General features: G+C 45.3%; 1 protein-coding gene across 1 annotated transcript; it reads right to left on the bottom strand.

The window, feature by feature from the left end:
* Positions 1-512: 512 nt before the first annotated feature.
* Positions 513-13,348, bottom strand: LOC136938856 (carcinoembryonic antigen-related cell adhesion molecule 20-like). Its single transcript, XM_067231767.1, has 9 exons — positions 13,255-13,348; positions 12,530-12,859; positions 11,518-11,799; positions 9,654-9,920; positions 8,157-8,435; positions 7,665-7,919; positions 7,342-7,459; positions 4,117-4,167; positions 513-3,502 (listed from the first exon to the last, which is right to left on the bottom strand). Exons 1-8 carry the CDS (start codon positions 13,295-13,297, stop codon positions 4,149-4,151), a joined length of 1,593 nt encoding a protein of 530 aa, XP_067087868.1. The 5' UTR covers positions 13,298-13,348; the 3' UTR covers positions 513-3,502; positions 4,117-4,148.
* Between the last annotated feature and the right edge of the window lie 517 nt (positions 13,349-13,865).

Below are 13,865 nucleotides of genomic sequence, written 5' to 3'. Positions count from 1 at the left end.
TGTGTTCACCAATGTATGAACGCGACGAGACACCCAAAGTCAAACTCTGCCAGGTGAACTTCAAAACATGATGTCATCATACATCCGAACACACCTACTTCCTGACAGTGTTAACTTGAAGGTGAGATGAACATCCTTGTATGCCAATGCCACACAGTACAGAATATCTGACATTAAGGAATAGTATAGGATCTTTTGAGTTTAACATGGCACAACTTACACATACGACCAACCTTTTGACTAATCACAAGCCGAAGGGACAATGAGTCTGTTGTGGTCAGTAAAGGATTGGTATGTAAATATGGTACACAGAGAGTATCATCTTCCATCGAAGAGCAACACATCACCTGTTGCCCCCGTGGTCATCAGTGAGAACTTTACGTGGTATTGAGAAGATAGGATTTCACACCTGCTCGCCTCAGATTTCCACTGGGTCACCTGACACTACAGGAAGAGCCCCATGCTCCTGAAAACAACAATTACATCATATTTTTAAATCACTGAGACTGGTAAAATGGTTAAAACTTTATTGACTTGTTTTTGCATTCAAGTACAGTATGATGTCACAGCAGCACTGTTTTAAGTAGGCCTACCTAACTAACCTGACTAACAGTGTACACAATGTAAGGCATTGTTGTTGACTCCAGACAAATGAACTTGATGGACTGGTCATGGGCGGAAGGTTTCTGGTGCTAGCGTTATAGTCAAACCAGTTGAAACAGTCTCAGAAAACTATGACAACAATTGAACTAGTTCAATATTACACCTCCTAAAGCCCAAAATCAACTTGAAATTGATACTGCAAATTGTTGACGAACAGGCTCTTCCATTGACAATTCTGGTTTCATATTCGGGGCTTTCAAAAGCACTGTGGCTTGAACTGTGGTAAATGTAATTAAAATTCTCTCTGTGTGTGCTTTTGCTCTGGGAGAGGATCAGGTTAACCAGGTTGAGCTGTGTAGGGATCTTCATACAAGGGGTTAATTTGACTGAGAAATGGAGTGTGGCTGGGAGGCGTCAATGACACAGTGTGGCTGGGAGGAGTCAATGACACGGCAAAAAAGGGGGAGAGGGCTACATCAGGTTCAGACAGGAGAGTTTCGATGGGGAATGGGGAGAGGCAGGATTAAGTGTCTTCAGATCATACATGAACAATTGGTTGAAACCACAGTTCTAAAAAATAAAAACCTGAGCCCCAATTCAACTTTTTGGGGAAGTCATATTAAAACTACCTACCAACAGCTACTAAGATACACATTTACAAAAACAACCTGTGTTGCTGACACAAACCTCAACCTTTCTCTGCCTTCAGAATCCTCCCTCGGGCTGTCAGTGTCAAACAGGTTTTATGTCAGATTATTTTTTCTCTGGGGCATACCGTACCTCTCACACTCAGGGCGTGGCAGAGGAAGAGAGGAAAGGAGTAAAGGAAAAGAGAAGAAAATAAGAGAAGAGATAAGGAGTGTATTAGAGAAGAGAGGAGGGGATAGATAAAAAGAGGTGAAGAGGAAAGGATACGAGATGATATGTGAGGAGGAGAGAGCCCCCCCCTCCCTCCCCTTCAGATTGAAACCCCCCTCGGCCCTCTGAGCAGTAAAGAGTCAACGCAGCATTGTAAAAACAGGAACCATTTCTCCGCCTTTATGTTCAGTCATTTGCAATCTTAGCGACAGATGAAGAGAAGAGAACATTTGTGTGATTGGTTCCCGAGAAATAGAAAACAGGATTGGCCAGGCGGTGATACTGTTTGAATATTCCCTGGAAAACAAACAAGGATGTTCCAGCAAGAGAAGAATAAATAAAACAAAAACAAATATGTGGGCCCCGTTCCATTATTCACAGAATGCATCCTTTCTTCCTAATTTCCTTTTTTGAGGTTAGTTCAGTTAATTCGAAGGAAGGGAGGAAGCAGTTGATAGGTATTCAAACACTCCCATGGTAACACAATAAAGAAGTGGAGATAAATGTCAATTGAATGTTATGCACTCACTGTAAACACATGAAGATTTGCGGAAAGTATTCAAAGATCAGCAAGAAAACCCGAAAAAACTAATCTTAAAATGTTAAGAACCCAACAAAGCACATTTACATGAAAAGAAAATATATCTGGATATTATTTACAGTGATGGGCAGTAAATCATGTTCATTAGTACTCTAGTCAAAACAATCGCAAAACATGTTGATGGAGAAACAACCAGCAGATAGTGTTTGTGAGTGTGTGTGTGTTTGTGAGGGTGTGTTTGTGAGTGTGTGTTTGTGTGTTCAAGATGTGTGTGTGCATTCAGCAATGTGCGGTCCAAGCTGTGATCTTCATGATAAATTGCTTTCCATCGGTGGATCAGTGCATGTAACAGTCTAGCTTTACATAAAGCACCTTAAACACCTCAGCTCCCCCAAGGAGGAGTTATCTCCGGCTTGCAGGTCTACACTAACACTCAGGGCTAAAGCAAAGAACAGGCACCTAATCTCTAAATCAACACAGCAGGGAAAAATAGGATTGGTTATGGTAACACAACTCTTATTCTAAAACACTGTGAGGGAGTAAGAACTCCAGGTTTAAACAGATAGTTCACTCAAAATACAAATGTTAGGTAGGCAACCATTTTCAGTGTCCGGAGAATAAATGCAATGCATTTCAAAACAAACGCTTGCTTTGGAAAATCGAAATAACAAGGATAGATATAAAAAGTCAGGGCCAATCAACTACAGGAGAAGAAATTATAACAGTTGTATTTTGAGTGACATACTGCTTTGAACTTCAAAAGATGGAATGACAAACAATAAAGCAACAAAAGTGAAATCATAGAAAGATCCGGTGTGAAACTAATCATCCAGAAGATAAGTGATCTTGGTAGATTGTAGCGTACCTCCTTGAAGTTGCGACTTTCCCTCCAAAACCAAAGGAATGTTACGTATATGCCCACAGAAATGCTCCTGCCTGTCTGTTTTTTTCTGACTTGAAGCATGTTCAATCTTGCTTTGACAAAGATTTTTCTTCAGTCTTACACATCTTTCATATGAAGAAGACCTCTCCATCCAGACAGAAAGAGAAAGAGAGAGTCCCTGTAGACTATGGGAGATGTTCGAACCCTCCTCAAGTTTCTCCAGGCTGTAGACTTCGGCCATGATCAGTAGGGCATCTTCATTCTCTTTAGAGTGCCTGAAGTCTTTATTTGTGTCGGCGAGGGCCTTGATGACATTCCAATGAATGGAGAAGAAGAGGGTGGGGGTAGGGGGGTATGAGTGAAGTGGCAGGGAGGAGAAACAGGAAGACCATACAGACAAAGAAAGGGAAGGTTCCGGGACCCTTACGAAGCTCCAGGAGGCCACATCTGGGCACCCCTGGAACCAGAGAAGGGGGGGTCAGTCCACTGGTGGGGGGCTTGGCTGTGACTGGTTGGTTCTACTGGACCTGGGGCAGGCTTACAGCTCATTGGTCCTCCCAGGCCAGAGAGGAAGATCTTGGGTAAATACAGCGGTAGATGCTTCGGGTTGATAGCTCCTAACAGAAGAACAACGAAGAACATCAGCTACCTAGCGATGTAAAATATCATCCACTAATCGTATGTCATCCTCTCATCATCCGCATCAATGAAGTAGACTTCAAGCTCACACGGTTTTAGTTCAACATCGGAAATGGTAGGTTTCATAAACTCACGTTACTTTTCAGTTACTAATCAAGATCGGCTAATAATTACTTCTCGAAGCTATGCCCCCCCTCCCCTCCTCCCCACTCCGGTCTGGCACAAGGTGCCAGGCCTGGCCTCTTCCTAAAGTCAACACTCTTATCTCTGTGACTGGAGCCTAGCAGGTCTAGCTTGTGTTACAATGCAACAAGACACTACCCTGTCTGTCTGTCTGTCTGTCTCTGTCTGTCTGTATGCCTACCTGCCAGCATGGCTGCCCGCCTGCTTGTTTGTAACTCCTGACAAGGCAGTACACAGACCAGAGATAATAGGCAGCAGACCAGGTTCATACAGTATGTGAGAACTGTGCTTGATCATGTTGTCCAGACACTCTGGAACAGTTTACCACCAACTAGCACAGACAGGTTCTACATATGCAAATCTATTGAAGATACAATTTGATGGAAGGAGTTCTCAAAAAAGGCTTCACCTGTTTCTCTCTCCATGCAGCCTCTCTCTTCTCTAGTATGGCGACTCGACCCTGAAACACAACAGCACAGAAAGATGGAGGTCAGGGGTTAGATCATGACCCCACTTCTCCGGAATCTGGGAAGATGTTCCAATATGGAAGAGTTAGACTTTACGGTAGAAGATCATCAGCTAGACTGTGATGTGAGTGTGTTTTGTCAGTTATGGGGTGAGCTGACTCGTGAAAATGGAACTCGGAATTAAAAAGATGACACAGTGACATGCCTTTCTCAAAACACAGCTGCCAGAGAGCGCACGGTGACAGCAGAAATGGCATTGCAAATGATAAGGCGTGATAAGATCCACACAACAGGACAGCTATCGGGTTTTAGAGAAACTGGCTTCCTCATATCTCTGCTGATGTACTGGCTGACTGGCCACAAGTAGCTACATGACCTCCCTAAATGCCATGTCCCAGACCACAAGGGCATCCTGGGAGTCCGAGGATAAAAGTTTGTGGTTCAATGGAGTAGCTTTGCTAGGTCAATATAAAAAAACAATCTTGTTGGCTACAAAGCTAACAACGACCAAGCTTCGAGCAACAGAGCAACACGACAAGGCGGTGGGAGCAGAAACACTATTGATGGATATAAACAGCAGCGGGAGCGTCTTCAGATGAGTGGGTGGAGGGGGCGACCTCTGACCCTGCAGGTGTGTCAGCAGCATCGCTGAGTTATGATGCTCCTAGGAGGAGCTATGAGTCGCTTTGAGAGGGAGAGAGAGAGATAGAGAAGGAGAGTTAGGAAAAACGAGAGGGCGTGGGATCACCCCCAGGACCTAACGGAATAACTGAATTGGAGAGGGGGCAACTGTTAGGAGGGGGAGGGTAGAAAATATATTAAATGAATCCAAATAAATGAAAATGTAATGACCGGAACCGTACACACGAGAATACAGTGGAGAACACACAAGAGAAGGAGAGAGGGATAGAGAAAGAGAGATGGATGGAGAGAGAAAGACGGGCAGGTGGGAAGAGGCGGGTGCTTGTGCAGACATGAAGAGGACATTCCAGCCATAGCCTCTCTGCCCTGCCTCGCCGCCCTGCCTCTGCCTTCTCGTATACCTCCTGCTACTGCTACAGAGGGGGGAGACAGACAGAGAGAAGGGGATTCCCCCGTGTTAAGGGACAGGGGGACATGCTGTACAGTTTCGCCTCCACCCTTCTCCTCTTTCCTTCTCTCCTCGGTTCTCTCTTCCCCCCCTCATCTATCTATTCGGGTGTGAAACTATGGGCTTGGCCCTCTGGACCCCCATTCAAACATCTGTTATTTGTTAGGGGGGGGGGGGGGGCTGGGGCAGTGGAGCCTGGGGGCACCACACCCTGGTAGTTTGTTATCTTAACGAGACTGGGCAGGGGGGTCAGTCTAACAGGGAGAACAGGGAGAAGGGAAGAGAGAGAGAGAGAAAGACAGGAGGGTGAGAGATATATGAGAGAAAGGAAAGAGACAAATGAAGAAACAGAGAGAGAGAGAAAAGAGGGAGAGAGAGAGGGTGGGAGGTGTGGAATGTGGTCTGACGGTGTTTTGGAAATACTGAAGCCATCCAGGCCTAATCCAGGGTGACAGTTCCAGTGGAGAGACTGGAGGGCTAAGGGAGAGGGGAGGGGAGAGAGACAAAAGAACATGAATGGAGTACAGAAGAGTAGTTCAGGAGGGAGAAAGGAGGAGAGCAGCGGTAGGTTCACTGACGCGTGTCTTTATGTAACCTCATGCAGAGATAGAAATGGGCCACGATCACGATGATATCTGCCCCCCCAGAGGGATGTGTCACCGAGGCTGGGAGTGAAAAAAACTCTGGAACAGTGACTTGTTCATAGACAGGTAACCTGTTTTGACTGTACCTTTAACAGGTTGTCTCTGTACACACACACATACAGTGCATATAAGCACTGCACATCAGTCTAACCCTGTCCTCCAGGTCTAATCAGCTAATTGGAATGCTCTCCCCCTCTCCTCTCTTTCCCCCCCCCCCATCACCTCTCTCCTGGTTCTCTCTCCCTCTACTGCCCCCCACCACTCCCCCCCCCCCCCCCCTCTTTACTGTATCTCTCTCTACCATGTCTGCCTGCATGTGTGCAGCTGCAGGAACACTGAGGTGCACCCTGGGAGGTCGAAATCTAACCAACCGCGGCGACCCAGCTTTCAACACTGCACCAAATCCACCCTCTCTGATCTCTTTTAACATGAATGAAACATGGATGAAAACCATCCATCCAGCCAGTCAGTAAGGCAGATTCGTAATTTTTTGTCTTTGCAACTGTCAGCGCTAGTAGCTTCTAGCCCCCTTCGAGTTCAGACGTTAATACATGTGTGCCATGCTGGTTGGTTATCGCTCGCAAACATCTCTCTGCCTGGAACAAGAGTGTGCATGTGTGTGTGTATGGGGCATTTGTATCAGATTAACTGTCTTTTTTCCTTTTCCTTGTTTTACCCGTTCCTTCCAACTGGCTTGCATTAAATATCAGTGTGTGTGTGGAACTCCAGACAGAGAGAATCTGTCAGGGCCTCACATGGTGCTGTGTTGACTATGACTGAGCCTGACAAATGAGGTTCGGTTAAGGCTAAGCTTCCGATAATACAGAGCAGGCCCCACCCTAAAACAGCCTTTGTGTGTGTGTGTGTGCGTGCGTGTGTGGTGTGTGTGGCTTCGCTAGGTACATTTGACCCTCGGTGACCCCTGTCAAGTCACACAGTGTTATCTCACTATTACGGGATGCTGTCTGTGGGGGCAGGGTGGGGTTGGAGGGTGGGGGGGTGTATCATAGTGGAGAGAGAATGGGGGAGGAGAGGGGGAGGAAAGGGGCGGAGTGCAGAGGGGGAAGAGGGGCGATGAGGGGAGGATAGGGTGGCGGGATATCCATTCAAATGCAAACCTGGGAGAGGGAGTGGACTAAGCTACCGTCCATTGTGTCTTTACCGGCTCTCGCCCTGCTGTTTGAGAAAGCCCTCAAGGGAGGAGGGGGGGGGGGCAGCCACACACACCTGGCACCTACCTATCTTAGGAATGTGTGTAAGGTGTGTCTGACTGTGCGAGAAGGAGTGGAAGTTACTGCAGCTACAGGACAGGCACATCACTTTGTCTTGGGTGGATTGCGACACAACCAATCTAACAGGACACCACCTCTGTGTGTGTGTGTGTGTGCGGGTGTGTGTGTGTGTGTGCGGGTGCAAGGGGGGTGGGGACTCACGTTTGTTTTCGTCTCATGTAGACAACTCCAGCTATAACGGCCGCCACAAGGACGAGCACAGCGATGATGATGCCGGCGATGGCCCCATCTGAAAGGCCCTCGTCCAGAGCACCCTCCTCTGCACAGGGATGATCAATCAACCATTAGGCCAATCACGGTTCATGCTGTAATTCAAATACGCTAACGATTCCAGTTCCAGACAAGACGAGGGGAACCGAAACAGGGAACATTGCAGCTTGTCACAAGTGCCAGTTTCAGTCCCAAACCATATGACGAATTACGGGTTGGCGTAGCAACCCACAGGAAAGGTCTGCCCGTCTTACCTTTGACAGATAGCAGGTGTGCGGCGGACCTGGTGAGTCCGGTAATGGCGTTGGTGGCCTCACACGTGTAGATGCCTGTGTTTTTGTACACAGCGCCCTCCATGACGTAGTCTGGTGACGTCACCTGCGTCAACGTGCCGTTGAACCTCCAGACGAAGGTGGCAGCAGGGAGGGAGTTGGCTACACAGTTCAGCCTCACAGGTTCGGTGATCTCCACGGCGTCTTCCCCCGTCACCTTCACTTCCTCCGGGCCGTCTGGGGAAAAGAAGACGGTGATTAGCTGACCATGACCAAACCAGAATAGCACTGCTACCACAAGATTTCAACTTTGTCAATGGCCTTGGACAAACAACCGTTATGTCGTTACATATACATACACACACGCACATGTATATACGAACATGTATAAATGACCATCATGCAAATGATCACTGTAATGCTTCCAACTTCCAGACAACTGGGAGGTCGGACAGGAAGTGATGTCATACTCACAGTTGACCACCATCTTGTGTGTGGCTTCCTCTTTGTTGACTGCGTTGGTCAGCAGACACTTGTATTCCCCGCTGTCCTCCTTCTGCACCGGGATGATGGTCACCTGGCTCGAGTCACCTGATACGTTTACTCTGTTGCTAGACAGCAGCGGCTTGCCGTCCTTCATCCAGGTTCGGGTTACCATCGTGCCCGTGGTTGCCGAGCATTTGAGGCTGGCCGTGCTGTTGCCGGCGACGAGGGTGTCGGTGGGGCTAGTGATCTTAGTGCTGGAGATGGCCTCTACAAACACACACACACCGGCACACATTGGCACACACACATGGGACAGGAAGGAAGGTGTTTGACTGAGTGGCAAACTGAGAGTAAGGTGATATTCCCCATGGCTGCTTGTTCAACTACAAATGAAAGTAAGCATGAAGATAAGATTTGCTCACACTAACATATTCCAAGGGTGAGTCACTGTTGGCACGCAACAGATAACCACTGTTTGTCAACAGTCTCACAAATGGTACCCTCACAGGCCAGAATTCTCAGAAGAAAATCACCACTTCCTCACTACTGAGCTGACAGGAATGTGTCACTGTGTGATTTGTGGTGGAGCAATAGTTAAATATCCAGGCAGGCATTCTCTATGTCTACTGTAGCTGCACACACATGCTCAAATTCACAAAATATTTCAAATGGTTGCTGATCCCAATCTCCCCCAGTATCTCTCGCTCTCTCTTTGAAGAAAACAGCAACAGCCAATAACTCTTGAAAGACCAGCCCCCATGGGTCAGCAGGTCTGAGTGAGTCACAAACACAAAAGGCCTGTGCCTGTCTCACATGTAAACACAGTAGCTTGCTTCAGGCGATACACTGGCTCACAAAGGTTACAGTACCCGCACAGTGCAGGACAGTTCACCACTGCCAGGTCTGATCATGAGATCTACATAAGATGACAGGTTCCAAAGGATCTGAAAATGATGTGTCATCCCAAAATACAGTAACTGATGGGGTCACATTATAGGCTAATTAACATCAAATGACTTCCAATTTCCTCAATGTGACCGGGTGTACTACTGAGTACAGCATGTCTACTGGGCACAACTTTACAGTGCCTAACCTTCACCCTAACCTAATGTCTCAAGGAAAGAGACTGAGAAATGTGTTTTTTTGGTCAGTTAGTGTTACCTTTTCAGGGAGAATTAAGTTGTTTATTTTAGACAGGGGCATTTGAGTAGTGACTACAGGCAAACTCTTTAGAATTTGGAATATATCCAGGCTATGTTTCTCATTTCGATTTTTAAGTGCTTATTCTCTGACCCGTGATTGAATGTGTTTAAATTAAATCTGACAAGTATTACGTTCCGAGGGTGTCAACTTAACAGTTAAACCAGTTTCATACAACAGATGTGAACAATGCCACTCATGTAGGGCGTTTGTCTTCAAATCCATTCCCTACAACCCACAAATAAACTTCCAGGTCCCAAAATGGCAAACAATGATCAAACTCACCAATGACAGTGAACTTCACCACCTGGGCAGAGAGGTAGCGCATGGTCTTGGCGTTGAAAGCCATGCAGGTGATGTTCCCCGCCTGGCTCTCATCCACGTTTGCCAGAACCAGTGTTGGGTGTGTCTCCTTCCTTTCCACACCATTGTGGATCCACTTGAACTGTGCCGCTGGACTGGACTTTACCAAGCAGGTCAGAGTGAGGTTGGAACCCTTCTTGACAATCTCGCCAGTTGGGTTTATGGTCATGGCGATGTTTTCAGGTCCGACTGTATGAGGGACACAGCTTGGTGAGACCTACCAGTGTTAACCTGCCACACATGATGCTGCGTTTATGTCTCTGTGTTTACAATTCAATTAAACGGTTGTATAAGTATTTGTATAAATGTTGAAAATCGAATTAGTGGACTGATTGTCAGGTTGGGTCAGAAATGACTTTGTTGCAGGTAAAGTCCTGGGAGTTCTCTAGCCAGCTGCTCTGTTCCAGGCCATCATGCAGAACAGCAGCAGATCTTATCTCATTTCCTGTCACCTGCTTTGCACAGCCTGACTAGAGATCAAGCAGAAGAAGTAAGTGGGTCTGAACAAGCCTGGACTATGCTACCCTCAAAAGAAAGAGTCTTCTGGTCAATGCATTTTACCTACGTGGTACATTTCTACCAATGGACTTTTGAATGTTTGGTAACATTTGGTTATGATAAAGTTGGAATGATATAAAGTGTGTAAATTGTGAATGGTATGATAAAGTGTAAATGTATGGTGTGGTGTAATAAAAATAACTAGAGAGGGTACAATTTCTGGGGAAATTGTAGGGTGTGCTTGCTTGTGTCGGCTGCACAGGGGTCCGTTTTTGAATGACATTTTTACAACTGATATTTCTGTATATTTTATATAAAAATGCATACTTATTATTTATAAAGATTACATAGATTTAAAAGCATTTTTTTGTGCTGCTCATTTACAACTGAAAATACGAGTGAAGTGTAGAATTAAATATGATGTCTTCTCATTTCCCCTGCAAGAGGCAGCCTCATAGCTGAATCAAAACGAATACATTTGGCAGACCGGTGTAAAAATTGATCTAATCTCTATGACTTAAACGTCCTTTTAAGTTTTCCCTTCTCGTGATATTTTCAGGCATTTAGCCTACTCATATTGCATTCATTCATTAATAAAGAACCCCCTTTGAAGATTATTCTACGACGTTACCGGCAGTAGAAGATGGAATCGTGATTCAAACAGTACCATCTGCTAACTGAAAATATGCCCCCAAAAACGTAAATAAGCTTGACATTTATTTAGTGGAAAATTGCTCATTCTTAAAAAGCTCACTGGTAGCGATCATTGTCAGTAACAACGCAAAATGCGATATAGCCCTGTGTGGAGAAGCTGCCCCGGTCAGTGGCGGCTGCACATATATATATTAATATATATGTGAGAGAACAAAGGTTGTGCCCTTGCCGAAGGCAAAGCACACCCAACTATTTAGATATGTTGCTGTGTAATTGTGAGCTGAGGCTATCCTCTATAGCCAGACCAGATTACAGTACAGTACACCACACAACTCCTTAGTGAGAAGAGGTTAGGAGGGGTAAGATGTGATATCACTCTTTACAGTATGTGTGACTCTTTGTGGTAGCCAACCACAGGCCTTGTGTACACAGGAAGCTCAGATAAGTTGTATGAAAGTCTGTGACTGGGGAGTGTCCTCACCCACATAAGCCTTAAAGAAACACTCAAACACAATCTACTGTTTCAAAATGGCTACCCCATGCGTACGTGAGTCTAGTATAACAGGCCTTAAATACAGTAGAGATCATAGAACAACACACACAACGAAACCAACCACAGTCCAGCAGTACTTACAGTGGACGGTGAGGTTGAAGGGGGCACTCTTCTCCTTCTCCAGGCTGTTGGAGACGGCACAGTAGATGGGCCCCGCCAGGTCAGTCCTCAGGACAGCGCTCACGGTCAGGTTGCGGGAGTCTGCGCTCAGGGTCACGTGTGTGTCGGGAACCACAGGGGCGGAGCCGTTGAGCCAGGCATACTTGAGGAAGGAGCCCTTGGAGGTGCAGGTGAGGACCACGGTGCTGTTGATCTCCACGGCTTCAGTCAGGCTGGATGTGATGGTCACAGCAGACACGGGCTCTGGGAGGGTGGGAAGAAGGCAGGGGGTGGGAAGGTGGGAGGGTGGGAGGAAGGCAGGAGGTCAATGCAAGCAAGGAAGGATGGGGGGAGGGGGGAGATGAGTGGATGGAATGCATTGGTTACTTGCTTAGCAACAGTATTGTGAAACATAAACACAGACTAAGCAGATGATGCATGGGATTAATTAAGGAATTAATTAATGAACAGATGATGGAATCCATGCATGAGGGGGCACACATCAGATTTAGGTAAATACCAGATAAAGGATTACATAAAGAGAAGTCAACTGGCAACTCAGCTTTGTTGGCATCAATTAGCAAACATTTGTGACATTCTACATCTATCATTTACAAACTATGAAGTAATATTTTAGTCACCACTAGACAAGTTCATTTGCTTGTCCTTTAGGACACAAAGTGTAATAAACTTGAGTCAAGTGATGAGACATCATAGCAGATAGATTTGGTTTCGAAACTGGACAGGTATTTTTTTCTTTCAAACAACGGAGCCACGCCCTAGAAACTTCTTTGACAGTTTGCTCTGAGATTTAATCATGTTTAGTGCTTGAAACTAAGCTTCCCATATCACTTGCAATAGCGGAGATAAAAATGGATTGCAAATCAATGATTTAAATTAACCATTTATCAATCAATAATTGTTTATGTTTTGAAAAAAAAAGGATTATTTAAGTTCACTGTGCATCACCTTTGACGTTTTTGAAGGTACTCACCGAGAACTTTTAAAGTAGTTTCACCAGTGGTGGCTATGCCCATGTTGTTGATCATGTTCAAAGTATATTCTCCGCTGTCCTTCGCAGTCAAAGGCCCAAGCTGTAACACCCCGTTAGATGAATTCAGCGACACTTTCCCCTCGTAGCCGATGCCATAGTTTCTACCTCCCGGAGCATGTGTTACAATGGCCACAGGTCCGCTCCCGCCGTTGAAAGTCCAGGATACTGTAAGGAAATCTCCCGGACTTACAACCGTGGTAAACGTAACGTTTTTCCCAAGAACTCCCTCCACAGGACCTGTTGGCAATGCCTTCTGTCCGAAGCAGCATCCTGTGGCAAACCAGCGAGGCAGCAGGTGTTATTCAACGTGTCCTTTCAAGGGTAAAGGGTCTAAGCACCGACAGCCAGCACCATTACTTTTCAGAAAGGTTTACAATTTTAGACGACAAACTTTCAACTCTAAGAATCAAATTATTTGATTGAGGAAAATAATCAGCTTTCTTCATTAGGGGTAATTAACCAAGCCTAAATACACACCATACACTACAACAATAAATCGGTAATTACAATAGGCCTACTCCTTGTATTCTATGTATTGAACCACAAACCAAAATGTTATTTGTGGACGTTATGTCCAAAAACGTGAAATAAAACATGAAACAAATCACCTCAAAAAATATTTTCTCAAAGTAGGCTAATTACAATATACATTGAACTAATCTTACCGGCAACTGACAGCAAAAATACCATCAAATTCAAGAAATCCATCACGGATGTTTCAAGTCCTTCCGTAGATAGGTAAGAGTGCACGTTATTTGTTTTTACCAACTGAATGACCGTTCACACACCCTGGCGAAGGTGTTATAGGCAAGGAACACGCCTCTTCCTGAATTCACCTCTGATCTATGCGGTGATTTTAAGTCATGTTACTTGAGAATGCATGAATGAATCACTTCTTAGATACCGTAAGACGGTTATTATAGTTTAACCATTGTGTGCAGTTTCATAATCGGTTAAACTGAGACTGTGACCAAGCAATTTAACAGATGCTTTGCTTTTTTGCTTTGTATCGTGACAGAGTCGCCTCCCCGTGGTACTGTTGTAAACGATTTTGTGAATGGTCCGTGTTTCTCTTTCAGGATCTTTTCAGGATTTTACTTCCTTGCATACAATAGATAAATTGCCAACAACACTTTATTTAAATAGTTTTTTTTTATTCCAAATACCTTTGTTTGTCTATATATTTAACATAAGAGGGTAGCACCCCTCCTACTGAACCCCACACTTCAATAGTAATAATAATAACAATATAATCATCAGAATACTATCCCATTGT

The sequence above is a fragment of the Osmerus mordax genome (genome assembly GCF_038355195.1).
Source record: "Osmerus mordax isolate fOsmMor3 chromosome 18 unlocalized genomic scaffold, fOsmMor3.pri SUPER_18_unloc_1, whole genome shotgun sequence".
Taxonomy (NCBI): domain Eukaryota; kingdom Metazoa; phylum Chordata; class Actinopteri; order Osmeriformes; family Osmeridae; genus Osmerus; species Osmerus mordax.
This window is presented reverse-complemented; position numbering and strand designations above follow the sequence as displayed.

Coding starts and splice junctions, on each gene's coding strand:
- LOC136938856 (XM_067231767.1), bottom strand. CDS start 13,297: ATGGATTTCTTGAATTTGATGGTATTTTTGCTGTCAGTTGCCG. Junction 12,860..13,254: donor ATTTTTGCTGTCAGTTGCCG/GTAAGATTAGTT, acceptor GGTTTGCCACAG/GATGCTGCTTCGGACAGAAG. Junction 7,460..7,664: donor ACACCTGCTATCTGTCAAAG/GTAAGACGGGCA, acceptor ATCCCTGTGCAG/AGGAGGGTGCTCTGGACGAG.